At 45.4% G+C, this 25,460-nt stretch overlaps 1 protein-coding gene and 1 long non-coding RNA gene across 7 annotated transcripts in view; one reads left to right on the top strand and one right to left on the bottom strand.

Moving 5' to 3' along the window:
* Positions 1 to 14,520, top strand: part of SHC1 (SHC adaptor protein 1) — a 105,494-nt gene extending 90,974 nt beyond the window's left edge. For all 5 annotated transcript variants that reach the window (XM_069218375.1, XM_069218377.1, XM_069218376.1 and 2 more), the window contains 5 exons: positions 2,599 to 2,794; positions 2,893 to 2,953; positions 9,534 to 9,710; positions 10,312 to 10,553; positions 10,642 to 14,520. In XM_069218375.1, the coding sequence (XP_069074476.1) occupies positions 2,599 to 2,794; positions 2,893 to 2,953; positions 9,534 to 9,710; positions 10,312 to 10,553; positions 10,642 to 10,770 (805 nt within the window). In that variant the 3' untranslated portion in view covers positions 10,771 to 14,520. The remainder of the gene's footprint in view (positions 1 to 2,598; positions 2,795 to 2,892; positions 2,954 to 9,533; positions 9,711 to 10,311; positions 10,554 to 10,641) is intronic.
* The window catches only part of LOC138268585 (uncharacterized), a 331,134-nt gene that overhangs the window by 34,197 nt on the left and 271,477 nt on the right, over positions 1 to 25,460 (bottom strand). The window lies entirely within an intron of this gene.

The following is a 25,460-nucleotide window of genomic DNA, read 5'->3' as shown; positions in this document are numbered from 1 at the left end:
GGAATCGCAATTTAGCAGGGAGCACTAGAGCTGCTTCCAGGTCCGTGGACAGCACTCTTTTATTTTATTTTACCAGCAACTCTTGCTGCCTCAACAACGCAGTGTTCTTCGGGTCGAGGAAAGTAAGAAGTCCTCTACCATTAAAAGTCATACTCCCGTTTTCTGCAGCGACCTGCAATGTTTTCTCTCTGTTTTGGGCCACCTCACTTCACCAAACTGATACCTTAACCATGTGGTTGTTTCATTGGCATTCAAGTGTAGCGTATGACCTGAAGGTTTGAAGCAGGACCTCCAAAAACCCAGTTTCTAAAACTCATGGCATGGCAGTCCTCGCAGCTCCATTGCCTTCAAGAGTGGGAAAGCCATGAACCCACTTGTGGGACAGTTTCTGTTGAAACCACTCTCTTTCCAGAGCCATCTGAATGATTTATTGGGCACTGGATACAGACCTGTTCTGCTGTCCCCCTCTTCAGAGAATTTACATTTGATGACCCAGGTGGACTATCACACTAGAGCAGTAATTGCACAGCATCCGTGATCCAGCCCGGTGAGTTGCTTCCACCATGAACCGTGTGCCAAAGCTGCACAGTGCAACAGTGGTATCCAGAAGTTCACAGTTACGCTGTTTGTTAATATCCAGGAGGCAGGATTTCAAGTGATGGCTGCAAATGCAGAAATCTAAGCCCATTAGGGGCAGCACTCCTCCAACCCTGCAGTTGCAAGGTGCCATCCTTACTCCATCTAACCCTGAAAGCGGCAGGGTGCATTTGTGGCAGCAGATGAAATTTTAAAGTGGTGGGGGGGAAATACCATCCTCCAACTACCCTGATCGAAGATGGCTCAGATTACAGGAGTTCAGGGGAGGAAATAGGCTGTCACCTCGTCCCTCAGAACATTTTGGGAAAAAAATAGAAAAATTTAGAATTTATACTATAGCCTAGTGCCAAAGGCTATACTCGTTGTTAAAGGTTCTGAACACGAGTTATAGGCCCAAGCTGCAGGCCTGTAATGAGGAGAGGTCCTTTACCCACGGGTGTAGCCCAAGGCAGAAGGGCTGTAGGGCTATTTGAACATTCCACCTACTGAACGTAGAGCGTTATACATTTAAAAAGGGAGGAAGACAAAACACTGAAATGAACCGAGCATATCTGTGCATCTGGGTTGTTACACTGAGGAAAACTAAAAAATGATGGATTGATTGCTTAAATTAATCGCTGACTCTGGTAATTACTCACCCCAATGATCTAATCCATTGTTTGTGTTTTTAGGCCCACTGAGCCACCTTAGTCACTAACCAGCCATATGACATGAGCATTGGTCGTGCTCCAGTAGGAAGAGCCCAGCAAAATTTGTAAGCCAGATGCCTCTTGATGGGGCACACTAGCAGCTCCAGATCAGTTTCAGCCTGTCTGGGCCTTGTCAGTAGGGGTAAAGCTTGGTCCTGCTGCACAGAGAGCAATATTGTTAAGAAGGTGCACACGATCTCTGTGGTGTCTGAAATAGAAAAGCCACAGTATGTTGTGAATATTAACCGATTTGGGCTGTTAGGATTCTCTGTCCTGCACATCTAAGGCCCCATCTTCGGGCAGACCTAGACACACTCTGGAGAGTGCACACATTAGCAGGGAGCCAGTACACAAGCTGAAGAGTACACACAGTGCACTCACTGCACCAAAGGAGCACAGTGTAGCAGGTGGGCACACGCTGAAACGGACAGTGGTCAAGGCATTGCACATGTTAAACTAGTAGGCCTGTAGGGACTAGCCACATGAGCAAACATATGATGACACACTTAGAAAAGGATGCAACAAGTATAAGTGGTTGCACATACTCAGATACACACAAGGGGAGACCATAGTATATCCTGCACCCAGCGTTTCATTGGTACACACAGCCATATACTAGCAGCCGCATGGGCTGTACTTATTAGCATTAGGCCCAATAAACATGGATATGTATCTTCTCAGTTAAGGAAATATTGGTGTCTTCCTGTAGTTTACAAGCACACAGGAAAATGCAGACAGGTTGTGTGCTGCTGTGCTAACGGATGAATAGTATATCCACTGCTTAAGAAAACATGAGGCAGCAGCATGTACCAAAAACGGTATACACAAAAGCCAAGAGTTACAAGAGGCAGCATGATGCAAAGAGCATGCAGATAGAAATAGGCATGCAGAACTGGCTGAGTGATGTACATGGGCAGTTAGGAAGGAAACTTGGCCAAAGACACTGAATTCACATGAACAGCATTCATAAGCGGGCTGTACACACAGTTGTAAAGAAGCAATTCTTGGTCCAGCTCAAGTTGCAAGCATTTCTGTATGTTCATAAGAAAGTTGTGGCTTCAGGACTCCAGTGGCACCTTTAAAGGCAACTTTTCTTCTCTACGCCAAAGTGAGGAGGCAGCGCAGTATGTCATTTATGATTACTCCGTGAGTGTGCGGTCATGCTGTTGGGGTGTTGTGTGCTTCGCTGCTGGTAAAAGGATTGCCCCAAAAGCTTCGAGGATGACCCAGAGTTTGATTTTTGTAATGTCAGGGATGGCAAAAGACATTTTATGCCAGGACAGAGGGATTGCTTATTCTGCTTTCTCTCCAGAATGGCAGGTTTCGATGGTTCTGCCTGGGATGAGGAAGAAGAGGAGCCTCCAGATCACCAGTACTACAATGACTTCCCCGGGAAGGAGCCACCCATCGGAGGTGTGGTCGACATGCGGCTGCGCGATGGTGCAGGCGCGGGTCAGGCGCGGCTCCCTGCAGCTGGACAGGTCCCCAATCACCTGGGAGCCACCTTGGTGAGTGTGACGTGCCGACAGGACCCATTCATGCTGGAGTCCCAGTTACTACTGCTTGCTTCAGAAAGTCTTGAATCTCACCCTTTCTTCTTTTGCAGCCTGTCGGTCAGATGTCTGGTGAAAACTACGATAACAGGAAGCAGCACCCTCCTGTGCAAGGTATGGGACCCAGTATAATTCCTGGAAGTCATACAATCCGATGTATACTATTGTTTTCATATTCCAGGGTTCCCCCTGGCGGCACGTATTTTTGCAATAGAAAGGATCACATTTGCTTCTTGGGCCACTTAGCATCCTGTTGTTTCATTCAGATCTTACTCTGCTCTGTTTCTGATCATATTAGTCTAAAAAAGTGATAATTGGTGGTGATTTTCTTTAACTTCATGACAGCTGGATTGAAAAGTGACCTATGATCAGAGCAGTCAACAAGGTGTGTTCACGTTTGTCATGGTCAGGTACGAGGATGTCCGAGAGACTGCATGAATACTTCTTTTAAAAAGATACAAGATGTCATTTGAGGTAATATATCTCCATCCCGGTCTTGCAGGAGCTTAACTCTCCATTGGGGAGAGGCAGGTCATTTATTGTTGGGCAGTAGCTGAAAAATGTTTCTGCCAGAAATGTTATTCACATGAACTTGAACCTTAGATCCTATGTCGGCGGAGACATAAAGAGGCAGTGAGTGTATTTGTGGTTGTAATCACACCAGTAGTGGAGAAACAAAATCAGTGGCACACACAGTATCCGTGTTTGTAGCAAATGCGCTGTGGAGAACATATTTTGCCCACTCCTGCCATTTAGTGTTCGGCTCGGAACATTACTATAGATGTCATATACAGTTACACTCATGTATTGTATTGTAATAGTATTTATATAGCGCTTACTACCACTGACGAGGCGTTGAAACCGAGTATATAGTCTATTACAAATAGCACATTCTGAAGGATGCTTCTAACAGCAGTTCCCTCACCTTTTAGAATATCGTCGGGCATCAGTTTGGATCTACAGGGAGTGCAGAATTATTAGGCAAGTTGTATTTTTGAGGATTAATTTTATTATTGAACAACAACCATGTTCTCAATGAACCCAAAAAACTAATTAATATCAAAGCTGAATATTTTTGGAAGTAGTTTTTAGTTTGTTTTTAGTTTTAGCTATGTTAGGGGGATATCTGTGTGTGCAGGTGACTATTACTGTGCATAATTATTAGGCAACTTAACAAAAAAAAAATATATACCCATTTCAATTATTTATTATTACCAGTGAAACCAATATAACATCTCAACATTCACAAATATACATTTCTGACATTCAAAAACAAAACAAAAACAAATCAGTGACCAATATAGCCACCTTTCTTTGCAAGGACACTCAAAAGCCTGCCATCCATGGATTCTGTCAGTGTTTTGATCTGTTCACCATCAACATTGCGTGCAGCAGCAACCACAGCCTCCCAGACACTGTTCAGAGAGGTGTACTGTTTTCCCTCCTTGTAAATCTCACATTTGATGATGGACCACAGGTTCTCAATGGGGTTCAGATCAGGTGAACAAGGAGGCCATGTCATTAGATTTCCTTCTTTTATACCCTTTCTTGCCAGCCACGCTGTGGAGTACTTGGACGCGTGTGATGGAGCATTGTCCTGCATGAAAATCATGTTTTTCTTGAAGGATGCAGACTTCTTCCTGTACCACTGCTTGAAGAAGGTGTCTTCCAGGAACTGGCAGTAGGACTGGGAGTTGAGCTTGACTCCATCCTCAACCCGAAAAGGCCCCACAAGCTCATCTTTGATGATACCAGCCCAAACCAGTACTCCACCTCCACCTTGCTGGCGTCTGAGTCGGACTGGAGCTCTCTGCCCTTTACCAATCCAGCCACGGGCCCATCCATCTGGCCCATCAAGACTCACTCTCATTTCATCAGTCCATAAAACCTTAGAAAAATCAGTCTTGAGATATTTCTTGGCCCAGTCTTGACGTTTCAGCTTGTGTGTCTTGTTCAGTGGTGGTCGTCTTTCAGCCTTTCTTACCTTGGCCATGTCTCTGAGAATTGCACACCTTGTGCTTTTGGGCACTCCAGTGATGTTGCAGCTCTGAAATATGGCCAAACTGGTGGCAAGTGGCATCGTGGCAGCTGCACGCTTGACTTTTCTCAGTTCATGGGCAGTTATTTTGCGCCTTGGTTTTCCACACGCTTCTTGCGACCCTGTTGACTATTTTGAATGAAACGCTTGATTGTTCGATGATCACGCTTCAGAAGCTTTGCAATTTTAAGAGTGCTGCATCCCTCTGCAAGATATCTCACTATTTTTGACTTTTCGGAGCCTGTCAAGTCCTTCTTTTGACCCATTTTGCCAAAGGAAAGGAAGTTGCCTAATAATTATGCACACCTGATATAGGGTGTTGATGTCATTAGACCACACCCCTTCTCATTACAGAGATGCACATCACCTAATATGCTTAATTGGTAGTAGGCTTTCGAGCCTATACAGCTTGGAGTAAGACAACATGCATAAAGAGGATGATGTGGTCAAAATACTCATTTGCCTAATAATTCTGCACTCCCTGTAGAAGCTTTCAGACCCGTGCTCATGGGCACTGCTAACTGGTGCCATACGGCACTGCATTGACTTTAGTCAGCACTAGAAGTGATAACCGGAGCCACATAGTAAGTGCGCTTCGTCAGTGCCTTTCTTTCCACACTCTCTAATGTGGTTTCAGTCTGCACTCCCTATTTCTCGTAGGTTTGAGATTTTTTTTCATCAAAAAGTATTGAAAGACCTGTGTCCCCTCTTAAAACTTCATGGTTCAAGCCATGCAGTGACTTTTCCTCAACAAATGGCAGTGGCAGACTTGAACATGATGTGTCTTTAGTGTTTGGGCTTGGGACATGATTCCAAGTCATGTGAGGAATGCACCTTCATCAACCAAAAGGTGATCTGGGACCGCGAAGCTGTATGTCTTGCGCCACGGGCCCAGGAACATAGGAAGAAATCATGCAAGTCCTGTTCCAGGTTGAAGTCGTTGACACAGAATTGTTCCCGTTCCCGGGGCCAGTCCCTCAAAATTTCTTGTTGTGTTCAAAGTCTTGTGGGAAGTCAGACTCTAAGTGGAAACACAGGAAAGCCAAATGGGACTCGTCCCCAGTCCGCGCCTCTCTCTCTCCAGAGAAGTCCCTGGGGCATCAGCGTGCCCCTTGGTCTTGCTCCCCACCTTCCACCATGTACTAATTCCACAATTGGTCTTAGTGCACCTGAAATTCCCTGTATCGCAACCAAAATGTAGCAGATCGAGTCCTTTTAGGGAGGGAATGTTTGAATCTTTGGCACTCTTCTTCTAGTTTTCTTGTGTGTCTGAAGAAGGCTCTGTCTGGGAGTTGCACACCACCTAAAGCGGATCATTGAACATGTGACTCCTGTATACATTTCTGCCTCTTTCTCTTCTGCCCAGAGTTCTGAAAAAGATCAGGAATGACCCTGCCCTAGTCATCCTTGTGTCTTCGAATTGGGCTAGGGGTTTGCAGTATCTGGATCTTCCGGGCATGAGAACCTGTCCCACTGATCAGGCTTCTGCTTCAGGATGATCTTCTGTTGCAGCAGGTAGACAGGGTTCCTGAGCAGGACCTGTGCAATCTACACCTGCATGCGTGAAGATTGAGTGGCAGCAGCTGACTGCATTCAATATGTCTTCTGAGATTGTGGGTGTTATTCAGGCTGCACCCCCTTACAAAGTGTATTTTTATTCAGACGCTGTAAAAATTTGTAGCCTGATGAGTCTGCAAAAGAACACCTTACAAGCTAAACTGTCAATGTTTTATTGTATCTTTTGTGTTTGACCCAGCAAGGCCTTGCAGTGGGAACTATTAAATGCTGTGTTGGCACTCTCTGCCTTTTTGCATTTTATGGACCAACTGTACTTGTTTGAATTACCTGTTGTGATGAAGTGTGCTTAATTTCTAATAGATGTTTCCTTTTAAACCTTTCATGATGCAAAAGTGGAATCTTAATTTGGTCTAGGCTCTTCTCATGTGTACCACCTCCGAGTCAATGCACAGCTGTTTGTTTAGTCTTTTGACTCTAAAGACTGTCTTCCTTGTTACGATTACTTCTTCTTGTCAAATGAGTGGGCTTTAGGGTCTCGCTCTCTCTGTGCAGTCACCCTTCATCGCCTTTTCCCCAGTTAAACTGTTAAGGACCAGGGCAGGCTTCATGCCAAACATCGGTACTCCTTATCACACTGGCAAGACATCATCCTCTTGACAAAATAGGAGAGACTTAATTGGTTGGACACCAAAGGAGCCTTTAGCTTGTACCTCGATTGCACCATGGACCATCCAGTGGATAATTAGTATTTTGTAGCATTCTCTGGTGAAAGAAAGGGGGAGCCTTGGAGAAAAGGACTTCCTCAATATGGACAGTCCTCTGCATTAGAAACTGTGCGTTGATCAAGAAGCAGCCTGCAGAAGGATTTTTGGGGGCAGATTCCCCCAGGGCCAATGCTGGTACCAACATGTAGGCACGCAGAATGCCTTTTCTGAACATTTCTCAGGCTGCGACCTGGGCATCCCTGCACACGCCCACAAAGCTCCACTTCCTTCAAAGCCAGGTCTGACGGAAAGGGCACTGAGGACTTTTGATCTGAGCCCATTCCACAGATCTCCCATGCTTCCTGGGTGGGTACTCCTTTGGATTCTGTTAAAACATTGAGTAATCTGAGGTTAGATGTATCCAGCAGAAGAACAAGTTACTCACCCTCAGTAACTCTCTTTCTGATGGATATCCTGTATACTGCTGACTCCTCACTGCTTTCGCACCGTGGAGTGGTCTCCTTTCCCATCTAAAAAGCTCAAAAATTAGAGATCTGCACCATTTGTACCTCTAATTACCTTTGGCGCCTCGTTCAAAGGTGAAAACAGTCATAAAGAAACTGACATTGGAAGGCATGGTTGGTGCTTGAATGCAACTCTTCTTGTCACTTCCGGGGTGGAACAAAGTCAACGAGGAGCCGCGTGTGTGCGAGAGCACTGCTGCGAGGACTTCTGGATCCAGCATGGCACCTCGGGATAGCGTAAAGGAGAGGAACCTGCAGTTGGAGTATGCACCAGAAAGCACAATACTGAAGGTTGTTTGTTTAGGCTTAGTAAATACTCACCTGGCATCGGAGTACCAGCACTGACATTCCAGGTTATTCCCTTTGGACATTTTGCTCTCTGTATGTAGCTAACCTGAACACACGGCTTGCTTCAGAAAGCATTGGGATTTAGAAGCTCATAGACATCATAACACAATAAATAACCCAACAGAAAGTGTGTCCAGCCAGCACCATTACTTCAAAGAAAACAGGTGTTTATTTACTTTGCGTAAGATAAAACTATTCAAAGTTTGTCACCCAAAAAGAACCGGAATTTTTTAGCAGTTAATGGAGTTTAAATTAAGGTTGTCATATGTCTCTGCCATCAGGTACACCACCTGCCAGTGCTAGGCTCTACTGTAACAACCTGATGCTTTCTGGGAGTTGTAGACTTTGTTTATTTTAACAAACAGTTGGACTACCAGACCTGAAATCAGTGATTTGTAAAAGGAACGCTCATGACATGACATGGAGTCACCTGGTAAGCTTAGCCTAGATACAACCATAAACATGTTGCTCCTGTGCATTCTTTTCACAGTTAAGTCTTAGAGTAAAGATTGTAATGAGTCTTGGAAGCCTGTTGTATTGTTGACTATTGTTTGTTTTCTTTCTGGTAGTTAATGGGCGGAGGTGCCAGACATTGAGACAGAATGTATCCACTTGGATATTAAATATTGTCTCAAACCCTACTAAACCTGAACTCCCGCATAAAACACCCCAGTTCTGTTCTACAGGAGAGAGCTGGGCACTTTAGGGTGTGCAGGAGAGAAACCACCACCATAGCTTTGCTCTGCAGGATCAATTCCTTGCCTTATAGGGGACCATATCATTGCTCGGGGGCGGGGGGGGCACTAAAAAAACTTATTTGCAGGAATGAGACACTCCTCAGATATTTCAGGAGAGATACATTCCAGCCTTGTTTTGTACAGAGAATGCGTGGGCCCTACCGGTCCAGTCTGTGTGAGGGGGGAGTACCATGTTTAAAGAAGGAAGATAATGTCTCAAACCCTGGTCTGTTGGAGGGCTTGTCGCACTTTTCAGGGAAATACGTTGGAAAATGGGATACAGGAAGGCATTTACCACTCCAGCTCTGGTCTGTAGGAGTCACTCAGACACCGATCTTCGGGAGAGTACGTCTTTGAGAACGGAAGACAAAATGATGTCCTAGTTTGCAGGAGGGAAACCACATTCACCCCTTGGCCTTTAGGAGAGTAAATTATAGGTAAGGTAGGAGACACTGCAGCCATGTCTTGCAAGAAGGCACTGCTCAGCCTTGGTGTGTAGAAAGGAGACCACTACTCCAGTCTTAATTGTATTGGGGATAAACTTCTTATTGGAGTGAAATGTGGCATAATTGCTGGCTTTTATCACAGTTGAATGATAAGCAAGATAAAAAACGGTTACCGGACGGGTAGGTAGACACTGTAGAATAACAGGCAAATTTGTTGCTATTGAAGTTGTATTTTCAGCATCTGGCTTATATCCTTCACATGTTCTATTCTTCCAAAGAGATCCTGTCATTGGCTTTAAAACTAACAAGTGTTTCTCTGTCTCTGCTACAGATCTGAAAAGATCCTTCTGAAAACCTCTGTGTTTTCTCTTCTTCATAGGGCGAGAGAAGTATCCTGTCACCTCAACGACTGTCAACAAACCACCTAATCGAGGGGAAGTGTTTGATGATCCATCTTATGTAAACGTGCAGAACCTGGAGAAGTCTCGCCAGGCCACTGTCGCTGGTGGGGCCTGCGCCACCAATGGCAATGCACAACGGGATATCTTTGACATGAGTAAGTGATGGCAGTATTGTTGAGTGAGAGCGGGAACATTGTGTGATACGTAGGCATTAGAGGGGGGAGCATGGGTTGAGTCTGTGACTCTACGATATTGATGAGATCGTAGGAAAACCTACTGATTCTTTTCTATTGAAGGGTAGAGGGCCGTACAAATTAGTGATCACTGTGCACTGATCAGGGAAGGGTAGGAATGCACTTAGACTCCTGCATTAAAGGGATGGGAACGTTACAATTCCTCCACATTGAAACATGAATGAGGACATCCTTGTGATTCTTTGTCTTTGCAAGAGATGCCTTAAGTGTCCTTCTCGTTCTACAACTTTGAAAGGCGATGCATGGTTTAATGCCGGGCCACTGGTGTATGTATTCTTAGTTATGAAATGAAATGTAGATTTATATAGCGTGGCTTATCACCCGTGAGGGTCTCAAGGCACTGTCCATGGGCACCTGTAGATTAAGTGATTTGCCCAGAATCACAGGATGTTGCGCCGACCCAAAGGCTCAAACCCAGACCTCCAGCTCCCGAGGCAGTAACTCTAGCCGCTGCGCTACATTTCTGCCATTTTTAACTAGTCATCCTTGTATTTTTGTTTAGAGCCTTTCGAAGATGCCCTTCGGGTTCCCCCTGTAGCGCAGTCAATGGCTTCCATGGAAGAACAGCTAAAGTGTGAACCCTGGTACCATGGGAAGATGAGCCGGAAGGATGCTGAGAAGCTCCTTAAGGGAAACGGGGACTTCTTGGTGCGGGAGAGCACCACCACGCCCGGTCAGTATGTGCTGACGGGGCTTCAGAACTCTCAGCCCAAGCACCTTCTTCTTGTGGATCCTGAAGGAGTGGTGAGTCAGTCTAACATGCTATGTCAAAGGCTTGGCAGGCCGCGGTATCCTGTTTTCTGCTCACTACTTGCATTTTTCCCAACTGCAGGTCCGGACCAAGGATCACCGATTTGAGAGCGTCAGTCATCTCATCAGCTACCACATGGACAATCATTTGCCCATCATTTCGGCGGGCAGTGAAATGAGCCTTCAGCAGCCTGTTGAGAGGAGAGTATGAACTCTGTTTGAGTTTGTGAATCCGTCCATCCTCGAGCCTAAGTGACTCTCCATTGTGTGCTTTTTCTGCAGCTGGTGGAACTGGTATCTCCATTGAACACCTTCACGACTATCTCTTTGCTGATTAAGAGGATCAGCTGCTACCCAGCAGTACCGTGTCCAAACACTTTACTGTGTGCACCTGTGTGCTGTTTACTTGTCATTTTTTCCTCCCACGCTGCTTCCACCCTCGCACTCGTTGAGAAGTTTCGCACATCTTCCTCTTGGAATCACTTCCTTCGAAAGGAGTGACCCAAGTCTCTAGTGCGCTTCAGAAATAAGCTGTGTTCACATTGAGTCGGAAGCCCTCGGACGAACCTCAGCCCAGGCGCCTCTCGTGCAACAATGCACTAGACAGCATGCTCCAGCCAGACGAGTTGGCTCCAAAATCAAATGCCAGAGATCTAGCACCAGAAAGGAAAGAATTCTTGTGCCAAGGGGAGAATTGAAAGAAAGAGTATCCTCTAGCCCTCTATGGATTTGGGAAACAGATGAGTATTTTAGTCAGGTCTTCAGATTACTAGATCGTTCATCTCCGCACTCAGTTCTGTTTTCTTAGTAGCAAAAGCACATGTTATTTGGGATGCACCTGCTTTTCACACTTTGGAACCTTGTCTGGAAGTGTTGGATTCTTCAAAGCCAACCAAGATTCATCCAAAGGCACATTTCAGGTGTTTGGCTGGTTTCCATGATATAGAGAAGTTTGAAATTCTACCATGTTAAGCTCTCGATATTTATTTCCCCCTTTTTGGCAGCTGGATGATGGTACAGTTGTTACTTTACCATCATCCGAACAAAATGTTTGCAGTTTTTAGATATTTTTATATTGGTTTTAAACCAATGAAAATAATCTGCTTCAAGGTATAAAAACCGGATTAGCTGAATTAGTTGGCATCCGCTGCAAGCTTTTTAGCATAGTAAACTGGCCTGTTTTGCTTGCAGGCACTGGATCAGCGAATTAGATCTGATTGTTTTTATTTTTTTAGTGGATTTTGTGACCAATGTGGCCTTTTAATTCTACCGACCTGCTTTGTTGCTTATGTTTTGAATTAAGTGTAAATAATTGGTCTGATTTGGGCTCCAACCTTTTAGCCAAAGTTTTTCTTTGCAGGTGTTCCATGTATCCACGGGTTATCCAGTTGTTTGTTCATTTTTATTGAATTTGACCTCGATATGTGGTTGAATCAAATGCATCTTTTTCTTCTCTGTGGTGTCCGTGGAAGAACAACTGGACTGTGGGCTTTCCCAGGATCGTTGTTTACTGGCTCTTTTTTGTTTACTTATTTTGAGTTTCCTTGATGTCTGCTTGGTCAGTCTTTTTCTTGCTTATGCCATGGGAAGGACAAGGGGAACTCCTGAGTGTGAAGAAAAAAATGTGTGTTCCAAAAGCACAATCCAGTTTGCTTCCTTTCTGTCAACTGGCAACTGAGGTCTTGTGCCTTTTTCCTCTAGAACTTTGCTATTTCCTGCAAAGTTTGTTTCACAAAAGCTTCCCACTTCAGCAAATTTGATATGTCATGTAGGGGGGAAATATGGTGGTCTTCATCAGGAAGGTGACAAACCAGTGAAAATGACTTTGGGGCATAAGATGGCTGCTCCTTCATCCGTTTCCCCCCCCAGGAGCTTCACACTGAAGAATGAGCTAACGAAGGGTCACCAGGCCTTTGATAGGATTTGAGATTGTGGGCCAGAATCCTGCAGGCAAGTGTTTACTCGGTGGCTGTGCAACTACTTTAGCAGCTGGTATGAAGCTTTCCATAACCTAAGCCATTTGGTGTGGCCCACAAGCATTGGACCCCACATCCACCATAAGAAAACACAGTGCACCACAGTGAACCAACAGCAAATTGTCTTCTCGCTGCTGTGAGCGCAATATTGAAAGTTCATTTTCTTTTTTTTTTTTTTTTAAATGTGCATTTACACAACTTCCAAGTGTAACCAGTGTCCGAAAATGAACTCTTCGGAGTTTGCTGTTTTATGTGAATGCTACAAAATCGAAGATGGGGAGTCGAGTAACCGGCAGCTGATGCGGAGCGTGGAGTCTGTCTCTAGATGTGGACACTAGAGAGTGGTTTCAGACGTTCTTTGCCGAGGTTGTGTTTTAGTGGTGCACAGTTTTTGGAACTCACTCTTGTGGCATTGACTCTGTAGGACACTTTCTCTGCAGTCCCCCATCTCTTTGCCACATATGAACCTTAGCTTACACTCCGTTCTTTTTTTGGGGAAGGGAAGCATTTCTCATACAGAATATTAGTTTTTACGATAAACTAGCTAAGAAAAAGGGCCACTTTACACATATTCAGGACATCCCATTGGTAGCCCTCTGACTGGATTAGTGGGGGTGGTGTCCCAGAAGAACCCGTCTACAACTTGCTGGAATGCAAGCTTCAGTTCCTTTGAGGACCTTGTAATTCCCCACTCGTTCACTCCTCTGATTCACCAGTCTTCCCTCCTGAAGTGTAAATCAGTTTGTATACTTCGCTCGCATGCACATTCTTATACCAAAGTGTAGCTGTCACGCCATTGCATATCATAGCAGCACTTTGTAGTTGTCTTCACAATATATTCTAAATGACTATTAGTTGATTTTATGAATTGGAATTGTTTGCTTACTGGTATTATTTTGTCTTTGTATTTTTCTATTTCATTTGTTAATGGGCCTTGATTATACCAAAGGAAAAACACAATGCTTATTAAAGGCAGTATTTCTTTAAGAAAATCAGCCTCTGTATGCCTTTTTCGTGGTATAATGTGGTTTCTAGGGAAGAGCTGAAGCCATACACATTTATAGGCTCTGGATGAAGAAGCAGGCATCACTTCCAGCACGCAAGGAGCACGTGTGACAGCCAAACTCTTCGTAGCAGAATTGTACCAAGAGCCCCGGGATAAGGTCTGTGAGAATGACTTATGCGGGTGGGGGGGATAAAGAGCGCTCACCGCAGTTGTCTAGCATGGACCATTTGGCACTGGGCCAATGGTCACCAAGTCTTACTCCTAGTGGACCAGCTCTCTGGAGTGGACGGATCTGCTCATCAGAACACATCAACAAAGACACAAATGGGAAATCCACCTTCATGAGCTCTCCCAATACTTTCTTTTTGGGCCCATCCCAGCAGTAGACTTGTTAGCCACATGTTAGAACATAAAATGCCAAAGCTTCGCTTCCAGGTCCCCACTCCCACAATCCATGGGCAGCCTCTAGGTCCCCACAGTCCATGGGCAGTGCTCTTTGGATCAACTGGACAGAGATATTTGCTTAGGCGTTCACCACTGTCACTCATTCTATACGTCATGAGGAACTTCAAACCAGCACCAGTGAAATGAATCCTCAAAGTTTCCACCTGGACTCTCCTGCTGTGGTACTCTCTACTGCTGCCTGGGCTCTAAGGGCCTGCACCCAAGCCCAGCCCTGCAAATAGTTGCCATGTAAATCTTGCAGCAAACATCATGTAAAATTATCAAAAAGTCTCTTTAAAATTCAAAAGTGTAGTTGTTCTACACGCAGAAGCATTTTACCTTAGTATGTCAGATTATAACACTGCAATGAGAGCTAATTATTAAAAGTGATCATTTATAAACGTAAACATAACCGTGCCATTAGTGAAGTAAGAAGCCAGTTAGGTGTCTTCTTTACCGTATACATGTCTAGGTGCTTATATGTGTAGCAACCTTCTGTTTTATAAAATCAAACATATAAAGGTTATTGCACAGAGCTATCTGGCTTTGTTGATTTTTTATTTTAAAGAAGTTGCACTGCTCAGTGTGGGTTGCTGTGCAACATGGCTTAAAGTAAACAAAGGGTTAAGATGTGGTCAGTGCTGGCCACTCCATAGCATTTTGTTTTTATTTACTTTGAGCCATGTTGCACATCACTCCGCTTAATTCAACATCTTTAAAAAGCTTTGGCAATGTCATTAGGTCTTGCCAAGGCAAACCCTATTGGCTTTGCTAATGCTTTTTTACCATTAGAATTCGCACATTGGCAGAGCCATCTTGGGATCTTTGAAAGTAAATCGTGTGGGAAATGGTCATCACACAAGTGTTGAAGTGGTGAATAAACACTTGGAGTAGGGCAGTTGAGTGGAAGGATACGAACGTATGTTTTTGTGTTCTACTTTAAAAACAAAAATAGTCAGAACTCTGGTCAGTGAACATGAGGTTGTTTGTCTGTCGTGTGATACACAGTCATAAACAGAATATCTCCACCTATACGTGGAGTCCTTGACTACTTTTTTAAAATTATAAAAAAAACTCATTTTAAAATATATTATTTAAAGTAAGGCAGCATATCCTGCTTTTTTTTCCCCATATTAACCAATTGGATGAAAAACCTGGATATTCAGAGTAGATTACTTTATCCTTTTTGAGCCTTCAATAAAAAGGGAAAACACTTACTAGGTATATGGCCCATTCTAGATCCCCCCACCCCCACCCCCAGTCCACTTCACTTATTCTGTCATTGTATCTCCGTATGGTGGTCTGTTGTTCCTTGCAGACCACCATTCTTGTGTGCCAATCATAAGGGGTCGCAGATAAACCGTTCTAATTAATATTATTTAGGTAGGTTGTTCTCTGTAACTTTGCTGCTGCAAATATAGTCATGCGACCTATTAGTCCATTGGTTAAAGTGTGTGTGAACACTATTGCACTACATGTTGGTACTATCTTTACTTCTAGTGCTAGTCCATTGATGAACGATGGCCAGATTCACAAAGCTATTCACTGCCGTAAACTTATAACTATGGGACTCATTACGAGTTCAGTAGACAGTTTAGGCCGTCTGCCGAACTTCCAATGGGGAGATTGCTGTCGTACTGGCTACCTTCCCACCGGGCCCATTAAGAGTTCCCCACTAGGTCAGCGAGCGGAAACCTGAGTTTCTGCCTGCTGGCCTAGTGGGAAACAGCCTACATGAGGGTGCTACTGCCTTGAATGGCTGGCGGAGAACGAGTTCGTAATCCCCAGGGCAGCAGCGCTTCTCTGGCAGATTAGGACCGCCGCAACCGCCAGAGATCCCGGCAGTCTCACCATGGCCCAACCACCATTGTCATAAAATGGTGTTCAGACCGCAGCATTGGTTAACGGTTTTGGTGATGTGCAATTGTACCTCACAATTGTGTACAATTACAGAAGAATAAACCACATTCAAGGAGTGCAAGTGATGGATCAAGGAACGCTTGGTCTAAAAAGTTTGTGAATGCCTGTAAACTAGCGATGTTGTTTTACATTTACTATCTCCTCTCTAACCCTTTTGCACCCTGGAAGAATAAAAAAATTAATCCAGGAAAGGACTGGAGTACCTCCCCTTCTAGGGTTGGAAGGGAACCATAAAAATACCAACTGTGAGTGTGTAGGAGAAGAGCTTTCTCCTTGGGGAATAATGATTTCCCAGTGGAGAAGAAAAAAAGAAAAGTACATTTGCTCTATAGTCCTTGCATCCCCAATCTGGACTCATACCCTTCCTGTAACTCCATATTGTGGTAGAGAGAGCAGAGGTCACATTACCTTACCATTAGTACGCCTGGGAAGCTGCGACTGCCATGGGGCATCATTGCATAACTCCCTCTGGCTCCATCTCACAGGCTTAAAACATGGTGCCCATCAACAAGTGTTGCCTTTGGCATGCACTAAGATGCACAGCATGAAGACTGAGATGGGCACTTAAAAATCTGTTGGCCTGTAGGCAAAATCATATCTGTTGATAGTGGAAAGGCTCAGGGCGAAGGCACAGGCGGCAGCAGGATTAAAGCCCCCCCCTGCTTAGGCAGAAACAAGAGCTCTGTCGTTGTAGACAGCAGTTGAAATTCTGAACATGAAATCCACCCTCTCCACCAGCTGTTAGCCTATGAGTAAGCAGTGACTCGTCCTTGCAGGCATGCGTCAAGTGCCTCAGAGGGAGAAGGAATCACAGACCATTTTGCAGAATGACAAGCCATAACCCGAGCTAAATTGAACGCTCATAATTGTTCAGTATGCTCTCTAGGATTCAGGAGCTCGCCATCAAATATCCCATAAGCAAGCATGAGAAAGATGCTACAAATGGAAAAAGTACAGAATCATCTTGGAAAGACTTAGTGAATAGTAGACTCGACTACTGCTGAAAAGGGAAGGACAAAAAAGAAGACAGCGGGCTTGATTTTGAAATGAAATAAACCTTTTCATTGCCCTATTGATGTGTATGTGTGTGTGTATGTTTTTTTTTGGGGGGGGGGGGTTGAGCAATAGAGAACGTGTATCTGTAAAGCTCACCACTTGGCGGAATCTTAGCTTTGAGTAAGAAATATTACCCAAATTAATATTGCTCAGATCATATGTATGTATGTATGTATGTATTTGGTATTTGTAAAGTGTGTTCCGGCAGAAGCATTGGAGTGCTCAAAGGAATGGAGTAAATGACAGATCATGACAAAGAAGGTAGAAGCCTGTATTAATGCGGTGTAGGAAGTTGGCTCTGTATGTACTATTTCAAAGTAAGAAATAGCATGCACAGAGTCCAAGGGTTCCCCTTAGAGGTAAGATAGTGGCAAAAAGAGATAATTCTAATGCTCTATTTTGTGATAGTGTGGTCGAGCAGTAGGCTTATCAGAGGGTAGTGTTAAGCATTTGTTGTGCACACACACAGGCAATAAATGAGGAACACACACCCAAAGACAATTCCAGGCCAATAGGTTTTTATATAGAAAAATATATTTATTTATTTTATTTTAAAAACCACAGGTTCAAGATTTACAACTAATACTTTAAATGAAAGGTATTTCACTCGGGTATCTTAGGAACTTTGAATAATCACAATAGCATGTACAGTTTTGGCAAAAATTGCAATAAGCTATTTTAAAATTGGACACTTCAAAAATCAACAGTTCCTGGGGGAGGTAAGTATTTGTTAAGTTCACAGGTAAGTAAAGCACTTACAGGGTTCAAAGTTGGGTCCAAAGTAGCCCACCGTTGGGGGTTCAAGGCAACTCCAAAGTTACCAAACCAGCAGCTCAGGGCCGGTCAGGTGCAGAGGTCAAAGTGGTGCCCCAAACACATAGGCTTCAATGGAAATAGGGGTGCTCCGGTTCCAGTCTGCCAGCAGGTAAGTACCTGCGACTTCGGACGGCAGACCAGGGGGGTTTTGGAGGGCACCGGGGGGGGACACAAGCAGGCACAGAAAGTACACCCTCGGCGGCACAGGGGCGGCCGGGTGCAGATTGCAAACAGGTGTCGGGTTTGCAATAGGATTCAATGGGAGACCCTGCGGTCTCTTCAGCAATGCAGGCAGGCATGGGGGGGGGGGGCTCCTCGGGGTAGCAACCACCTTGGCTAGGAAGAGGGCTACCTGGGGGTCACTCCTGCACTGGAGTTTGGTTCCTTCAGGTCCTGGGGACTGCAGGTGCAGTGTGTTTACCAGGCGTCGGGTTCCTTGAAGCAGGCAGTCGAGGTCAGGGGGAGCCACTGGATTCCCTCTGCAGGCGTCGCTGTGTGGGTTCAGGGGGGTCAACTCTGGCTACTCACGGGCACGCAGTCGCCGGGGAGTACTCCCTGTAGAGTTAGTTTTCCGCAGGTCGAGCCGGGGGCATCTGGTGCAGAGTGGAAAGTCTCACACTTCCGGCAGGAAACGTGTGGTCTTTAAAAGTTGCTTCTTTGTTGCAAAGTTGCAGGTTTGTTGAACAGGGTCGCTGTCCTCAGGAGTTTCTTGGTCCTTTTAGATGCAGGGTAGTCCTCTGAGGCTTCAGAGGTCGCTGGACCCTGGGGGATGCGTCGCTTTTGCAGTTTTTCTTGAAGTGGGGAGACAGGCCGGTAGGGCTGGGGCCAAAGCAGTTGGTGTCTCCGTCTTCTCTGCAGGGCTTCAGGTCAGCAGTCCTTCGTCTTCAGGTTGCAGGAATCTAGTTTCCTAGGTTCAGGGGAGCCCCTAAATACTGAATTTAGGGGGGTGTTTAGGTCTGGGAGGGCAGTAGCCAATGGCTACTGTCCTTGAGGGTGGCTACACCCTCTTTGTGCCTCCTCCCTGAGGGGAGGGGGGCACATCCCTATTCCTATTGGGGGAATCCTCCAAAATCAAGATGGAGGATTTATAAAGGCAGGGGTCACCTCAGCTCAGGACACCTTAGGGGCTGTCCTGACTGGTGGGTGACTCCTTGTTTTTCTCATTATCTCCCTTGGACTTGCCGCCAAAAGTCGGGGCTGTGTCCAGGGGGTGGGCATCTCCACTAGCTGGAGTGCCCTGGGGCATTGTAACACGAAGCCTGAGCCTTTGAGGCTCACTGCTATGTGTTACAGTTCTTGCAGGGAGGAGGTGTGAAGCACCTCCACCCAGAGCAGGCTTTGGTTTCTGTCCTCAGAGGGCACAAAAGCCCTCACCACATGGGGTCGGAAACTCGTCTCTCGGCAGCAGGCTGGCACAGACCAGTCAGTCCTGCACTGAAGGATTGGGTAAAATACAGGGGGCATCTCTAAGGTGCCCTCTGTGTGCATTTTTTAATAAATTCAACACTGGCATCAGTGTGGGTTTATTATTCTGAGAAGTTTGATACCAAACTTCCCAGTATTCAGTGTAGTCATTATGGAGCTGTGGAGTTCGTTTTTGACAAACTCCCAGACCATATACTTAATATGGCCACACTGTACTTAAAATGTCTAAGAATAGACTGAGACACTGTAGGGGCATATTGCTCATGCAGCTATGCCCTCACCTGTGGGATAGTGCACCCTGCCTTAGGGCTGTAAGGCCTGCTAGAGGGGTGAATTATCTATGCCACAGGCAGCATTTTATGTGCATGGCATCCTGAGGGGGATGCCATGTCGACTTTGCCTTTTTCTCCCCATCAACACAAACAATCTGCAATAGCAGTGTGCATGTGTTGGGTGAGGGGTCCTTGAGGGTGGCACAACATATGCTGCAGCCCTTGTGGGCCTTCCCTGGTCACATGGCCCTTGGTACCACTGGTACCTTTTACAAGGGACTTATCTGTGTGCCAGGGGTGTGCCAATTATGGAAACAATGTTACATTTTAGGTGAAAGAAAACTGGTGCATGGGCCTGGTTAGCAGGGTCCCAGCACACTTCTCAGTCAAGCCAGCATCAGTATCAGGCAAAAAGTGGGGGTAACTGCAACAGGGAGCCATTTCCTTACACGTGGGAAAAGCCAAGTTTTAACTGACTTTCCAAAGGCCAAGAAATGTTGTTCCTGCCTTAAAGTCTGAGCGAGTAGATTCCAGCATTTGGCAGCAGCTACCGTGAACGCCTTGTCCCCCCATCTAACCCTATGGGTGTGAGGGACATGAATCCAGAGGGCTCCCATAGATCTAAGTTGCTGGCTGGGACTGTACCAATGTAGTCTTGAGGATAGATATTCAGATCCTCTACCATGCACCGCCTTATAGGGTCAGACATAGGGTTTTAAACCTAATGCGCTCTGCTACTGGTAGCCAATGTAATTGTTTCAAACTGCCACTGGCAGACACCGAGCAAGGAAGGTTTAAAATGAACCGGGCAGCTGTATTCTGAATAAGCTGCAGCTTCCTACGTGAAACATTATCCAAATTGAGTGACAAGGCATTACAATAATCTAATTTGGATATTACCAATTCCAAAATAACTGACTCTCCATTCCCTTGTTAGATTAGGAAAGATCTTTTTCAACATTCTCAAGGCCCAAAAACAGGTTTTAACAACATGATTAACCTGCGACTTAAAGGTGAGACAGTTATCAAAGATGACACCCAAAAAATGTTGCCGCAATAGGCACAGGAGAGACTCCACATTCTGACAGCCACCAGCTTGAATTCCATAATTCTTTGCCGGGACCGAACCGAAGCACAGAATTTTGGTTTTATCTCCTTTTAGTTTAAGCCAGTTTAAGCCCATCCACCTATTGACTTCTTGCATGCAGTTGTTAAAGTGGTCTGCCACTTCCTCCCAGTTCTTAGAGACAGGAATGATCAGTTGAGTGTCATCAGTTTAGGAGGTAGGCGTGAAACCAAATGTACGAATAAGTCTGGCTAAAGGTGCAATGTACAAATTAAATAATGTGGGGCTGAGTGAGGAGCCCTGAGGGACTGCACATGGTAGGGAATATGCCGGTGACTGGAAGTCTCTGCAGCTCACCGTGATCGATCTATCTTTTAAGAAAGATTAAACAATCTTCAAAGCATTGCCTCTAATCCCTGCTTGATAGAGGTGGGATAACATAATCTGTGGCGAAATAGTATCAAATGCTGCAGATAAGTCTGATAGGACTAATATGGCTCCTTGTCCCTCATCCACCAACCTACGAATCGTATCCGAGGTGGTGAATAGCGCTGATTCTGTGATATCAGCCTGCCTAAAACCATGTTGAGAGGGGTCCAAACCTCCTGCGGCAGTTAGAAAATTAGCTAATTCCGTATTAATATGTTTAGACTTTGAAAGGACAAAAAGCTTTGTAGACCCACTGGGATTCGAACCATTATGTCAAACACAGGTTCAAGGAGTGGATGAATTAGTATAGTGGACCACCATACCAGGAATTCATAAAAAGTGTGGGCCTACATATTATTATTTCCACAAGACAAAAATATCACACAAAGTTCTCCTGAGATGTTTCTGTTAAGCCTGTCCAAGCATGACAAATTGTCACGGGCCTGCTTGGAAACCTTGGCCAACAAGGGTGTTAATATTTCTAGCAAAAAAGTCAACAGACGATGATTGATGATGTTAAATGTAGGAATATACATTTTGTAAAGCGACTTGTGACTCGAGGCAGGTTGTCCGAGCATTGGCCAAAACTGAAGTTGAAGAGGACAGGGCAGAGACCGATGGAAACAGCCAGGTCCTCAGTGGCTTTTTGAATGAGTCCGGCTCCTTTGAAGTCTAAGACCCTCATTGTAAATATACAGTTAATTTTGGTACGGCAGGTAACAGGAGTCACTTTGTTCACTGAATTACAAGATGTTTACTTTAAACCACAGTTACTCGAGGTGACGTCTGGGTTAAAATCTGGAATTACTGAAGGAATCCGGTCTGAGATTACTGCTCACCTCATTTATTCCTCATTTTTTAGTGCCCCCTCAGGGTCTAACTTCTAAGAGAATTATTAACCCATCCCATAGATACCAGTAGCCCCAGTATCCATGCCCTCTAGTAAGGAGCACCCTGACACACCAGTGACACTAGATTTGCTCACCTCAAATGTCTGTTTATCTAGCAAAGTTTTTAAGCATTGGATCAGCACAGTGCTATCCACGCCGAGGTAGATAGTGACAAAGTATTTTGCCATTTATACCGCAGAGTCTTTAAGCATAGGTTTGGCAGTGTCAACCTTGCCGCACTGTAAAATGACAAAAGCCATTTACCACTCCATACACAGTATTACAGCTTTGGACTGGTAAGTACCGTCCAAGCCAACCTGGAATGAGTAAAAGCAACAACCGACACGTGTTTCGCTCTCATTAGAGCCCATCAGAGAGGTTTAGCTTTGTCCAGAGACAAGGGAGCTCCCAGTATAAGTCAAAACAAATCCCTTTCAGGGTTAGAGTGACGCATAAATTATGCAAAAAAGAATAGAGAACTTTGGGTAGTTCCCAAGTTTAGGTGGAGAGCAGCTCTAGCAAGGAGCACCCTGCAACACCAGCAACACTCTAGATTTGCTCACCTCAAATTCTGTTTATCTAGCAAAGTTTTTAAGCATTGGATCAGCGCAGTGCTATATATAGCAGGTGATAGTGTGCTTTACAAATACACATAACAAAAATTCAGAACAAAGAAAGCTTCTACTTTAGTAAACTGGGTTGCACATTGGAGAGCTACTTACAGTTACGGGGAGAGCTACTAGTAGCTCACAAGCTACTCCATAAAGCCTGGTGATTAAATTTACCATTTATTCCAGGCTTCTCTAATAACAGGAAAGACAAAGCATGGGTCTCAGGAGTGCACGCTTTTCTATTAGAGGCGGATTGAAAAATGGGAGTGTGAGTGAGAAAGTGTGATATGAAGTGTGAATGTGGGTGCAAGTTTGTATGTATGAGACTGAGTGTATATGTGCAAGCATATGTGTGTGTGAATGTGTGTTATGCTAGTGAGTGTGTTCCTGGTCCGCTATACTGGAGGTAATTTTTGGCTCATGTTGGATGGAACCCATGGCATATGGGTACACTCCAGCACAAGAATCCACATGTATTTTACCATGGGCAGCACCCCTTTGTGTTACCCTTGGCAAAAATGTTGTCATGGCATCTTAGAAGTAATTATAGGACCTTGGCAAAATGATGGTGCTTCTATATTGGAGTTCATTTTTGGCATTCAAGCGGGCACCCATGGAATTGGGTCACCCATTGTAGGAAAGTAAAGACCATGCTAATGCAGATGATATTTTCAGGTTGTTTTACTTAGAAGATGAAGACTCTCCTGGGAAGGGTTAGTTTCATCCTCTTTTGTTTGGGAGGGGGTCATGCGGGAAAGTGCCTCTTTTGACATGGTCACACCCACAAAACTTATTGCCAGGTTTCTGGTACAATTTCAACTGAAAGTGCACTGGGTCCCCGCTAAACAGGTCCCCAGTGGCAGATCTCTTTCCCCCAAACTGCACAGTCATTTTCCACAATTGGCAAATCTCTAGCTACCAGTGTATGTCCCTAGGAAATGGTTTCCCTGGTAACTAGGGCACGGTGTACAAAAGGAAGGCCCTTAAGGGTTGCAGTACAAGTTGTGCCACCCTCTAACCAAGTGCACACAGTGCTGCTTTTGCAGGCTGCATGTCCTGGTGCAGAACTAAAATGAAAACCTGACATGGCACACAGCCTGTGTGCCCTGTCCCCTTTACACTGCATGCAATATATGTAAGTCACCCCTCTAGCAGGCCTTCCAGCACTAAAGGCAGGATGCATTATATTACATGTGAGGGCATACCTGCATGAGCAGATATGCCCCTGCTATGTCTTTGTCGGTTCTCAGACATAGTAAGTGAACAGAGGAGCCATGTTAAATACATGTGCTAGACACTGGTCATTACGAGTTCCCCCAGTATACATGATGGCTTCACTGAAGATAGGGATGTTTGGTATCAAACATTTTGTATTAATAAACTCACACTGAATCCAGTGATAGATTTATTAATACATGCACTCAGAGGGCACCTTAGAGGTGCCCCCTGAAAACCTAGCGTGGGCACTGACTGTCTAAGATGGCTGCACTGGTTTTTACCAGAGTCCAACACTCTTGAGGGCTCAGAACAAAGGCCTGCTCTGGGTGGAGGTGATAACACCTCATCCAGGCATGATAGACATTCCAGGGCAGGGAGCTTCAAAGGCCTTGCTGCCTGTTAAGGACCACCCAGGCCTCTCCAAAATGGTAGAAAAGGCTGAACCCCAGTTCCTGACCCCATTTTGCCAGCAGAACTGGAGGGAAAATTAGTTAAATTAGGAGGAGTATCCACTTCCTGTCGTCCCACCCCTAAGGTGGACAAGCTGAATTGGACACTACTTTTTAAATCCCCCATCTTGTTTGGAAGGAACTCGGCCAAAAGGGTTGGGCTATTACCACTTGCCAAAGGAAGTCACCATAAGAAGAGTGCAGTCATCTTAAAGGTGAGTAGCCCATTGACTACCACCTGGCACCCCTGTAATGCCCCTAAATTCAGTATTTAGATGGCACCTCTGAGCCCTAGAACTCAGATACCTGTTGACCTAAGAAGAGCTGGACGCTAAAGAAGTTGCATTAGCAGAGAAGACTAAAGACACAAACTGACTTGGCCATAGCCCTGCTGGCCTGTCTGCAGCCCTTGAAACACCTGCTCCCAAAAGACTACTTGTCCTTCAGCCCGGTGACTTCCAGAGGCTTGGAAGGCCTGCCTGCCTGAGATAAAGACCAAGAACTCCTGTGGACAGTAGACCTGTCTAGAAGAAACCAACTCCAAAGAAGAGGTCTGCCTGAGAATTGCAAAAATGCTTCTGGATCTTCCTCTGCACCAGACAAGTCCAAGTGCCCCCCCCGGTCCTCTGAAGGTTCCCTGGTGCTTCTGAACAAGTGTCTCACATGGGCTTATCCTTTCCGGTCTCCACAGCGACCCCTGCAGTCACAATCCGAGGACTCCACCTGACCCGATCTTCCAGGTAAGCTGTTTCCAATACCAAAAGACACCCCTGACACCCCTGCATCCAGAGCCTTTGGGCCTTGGGGAGCTGGACAGTCAGTGTTCTTATGACCCCTGGCATCTCTACTTACCTGGGTAGCTGTGGGTTGTCCTCGCCCATCCTCCGGCCCAGAGCCTGCAGCCTGTTTCGGAAACAGATCTCCTCCATTGGATAACATTGGGCACCCAATGCTGTGTTGGCGCTCTGCACCCAGCTGCCAGTGTGCTGCTGAGGGTATACATTTGGCGCTGCCCTGTGGCCCCCTTTGTACTTACCTTAACTCCAGGAGATCAACCCCTGACCCCGCTTTACTCACCTGTGAGTAGCGTTTCATTGGTTACCCCCTGTTTCCATTGATTAACATTGGGCACCCAATGCTGTGTTGGCACTCTGCACCCCGTCCGCCCCTGTGCTGCTGAGGGTGTAAGTTTGGTGCTGCCTTGTGTCCCTGCTCCCCTCCTTCCCCCGGTGCTTACCTCAACTGCAGGAGACCAACCTGACACCGCTTTTACCTACCTGTGATCAGCGTTTCTTAATTCACCCCAGTCTCCATTGGTTAACA

This window comes from Pleurodeles waltl, chromosome 12, assembly GCF_031143425.1.
Source record: "Pleurodeles waltl isolate 20211129_DDA chromosome 12, aPleWal1.hap1.20221129, whole genome shotgun sequence".
NCBI lineage: Eukaryota > Metazoa > Chordata > Amphibia > Caudata > Salamandridae > Pleurodeles > Pleurodeles waltl.
This window is presented reverse-complemented; position numbering and strand designations above follow the sequence as displayed.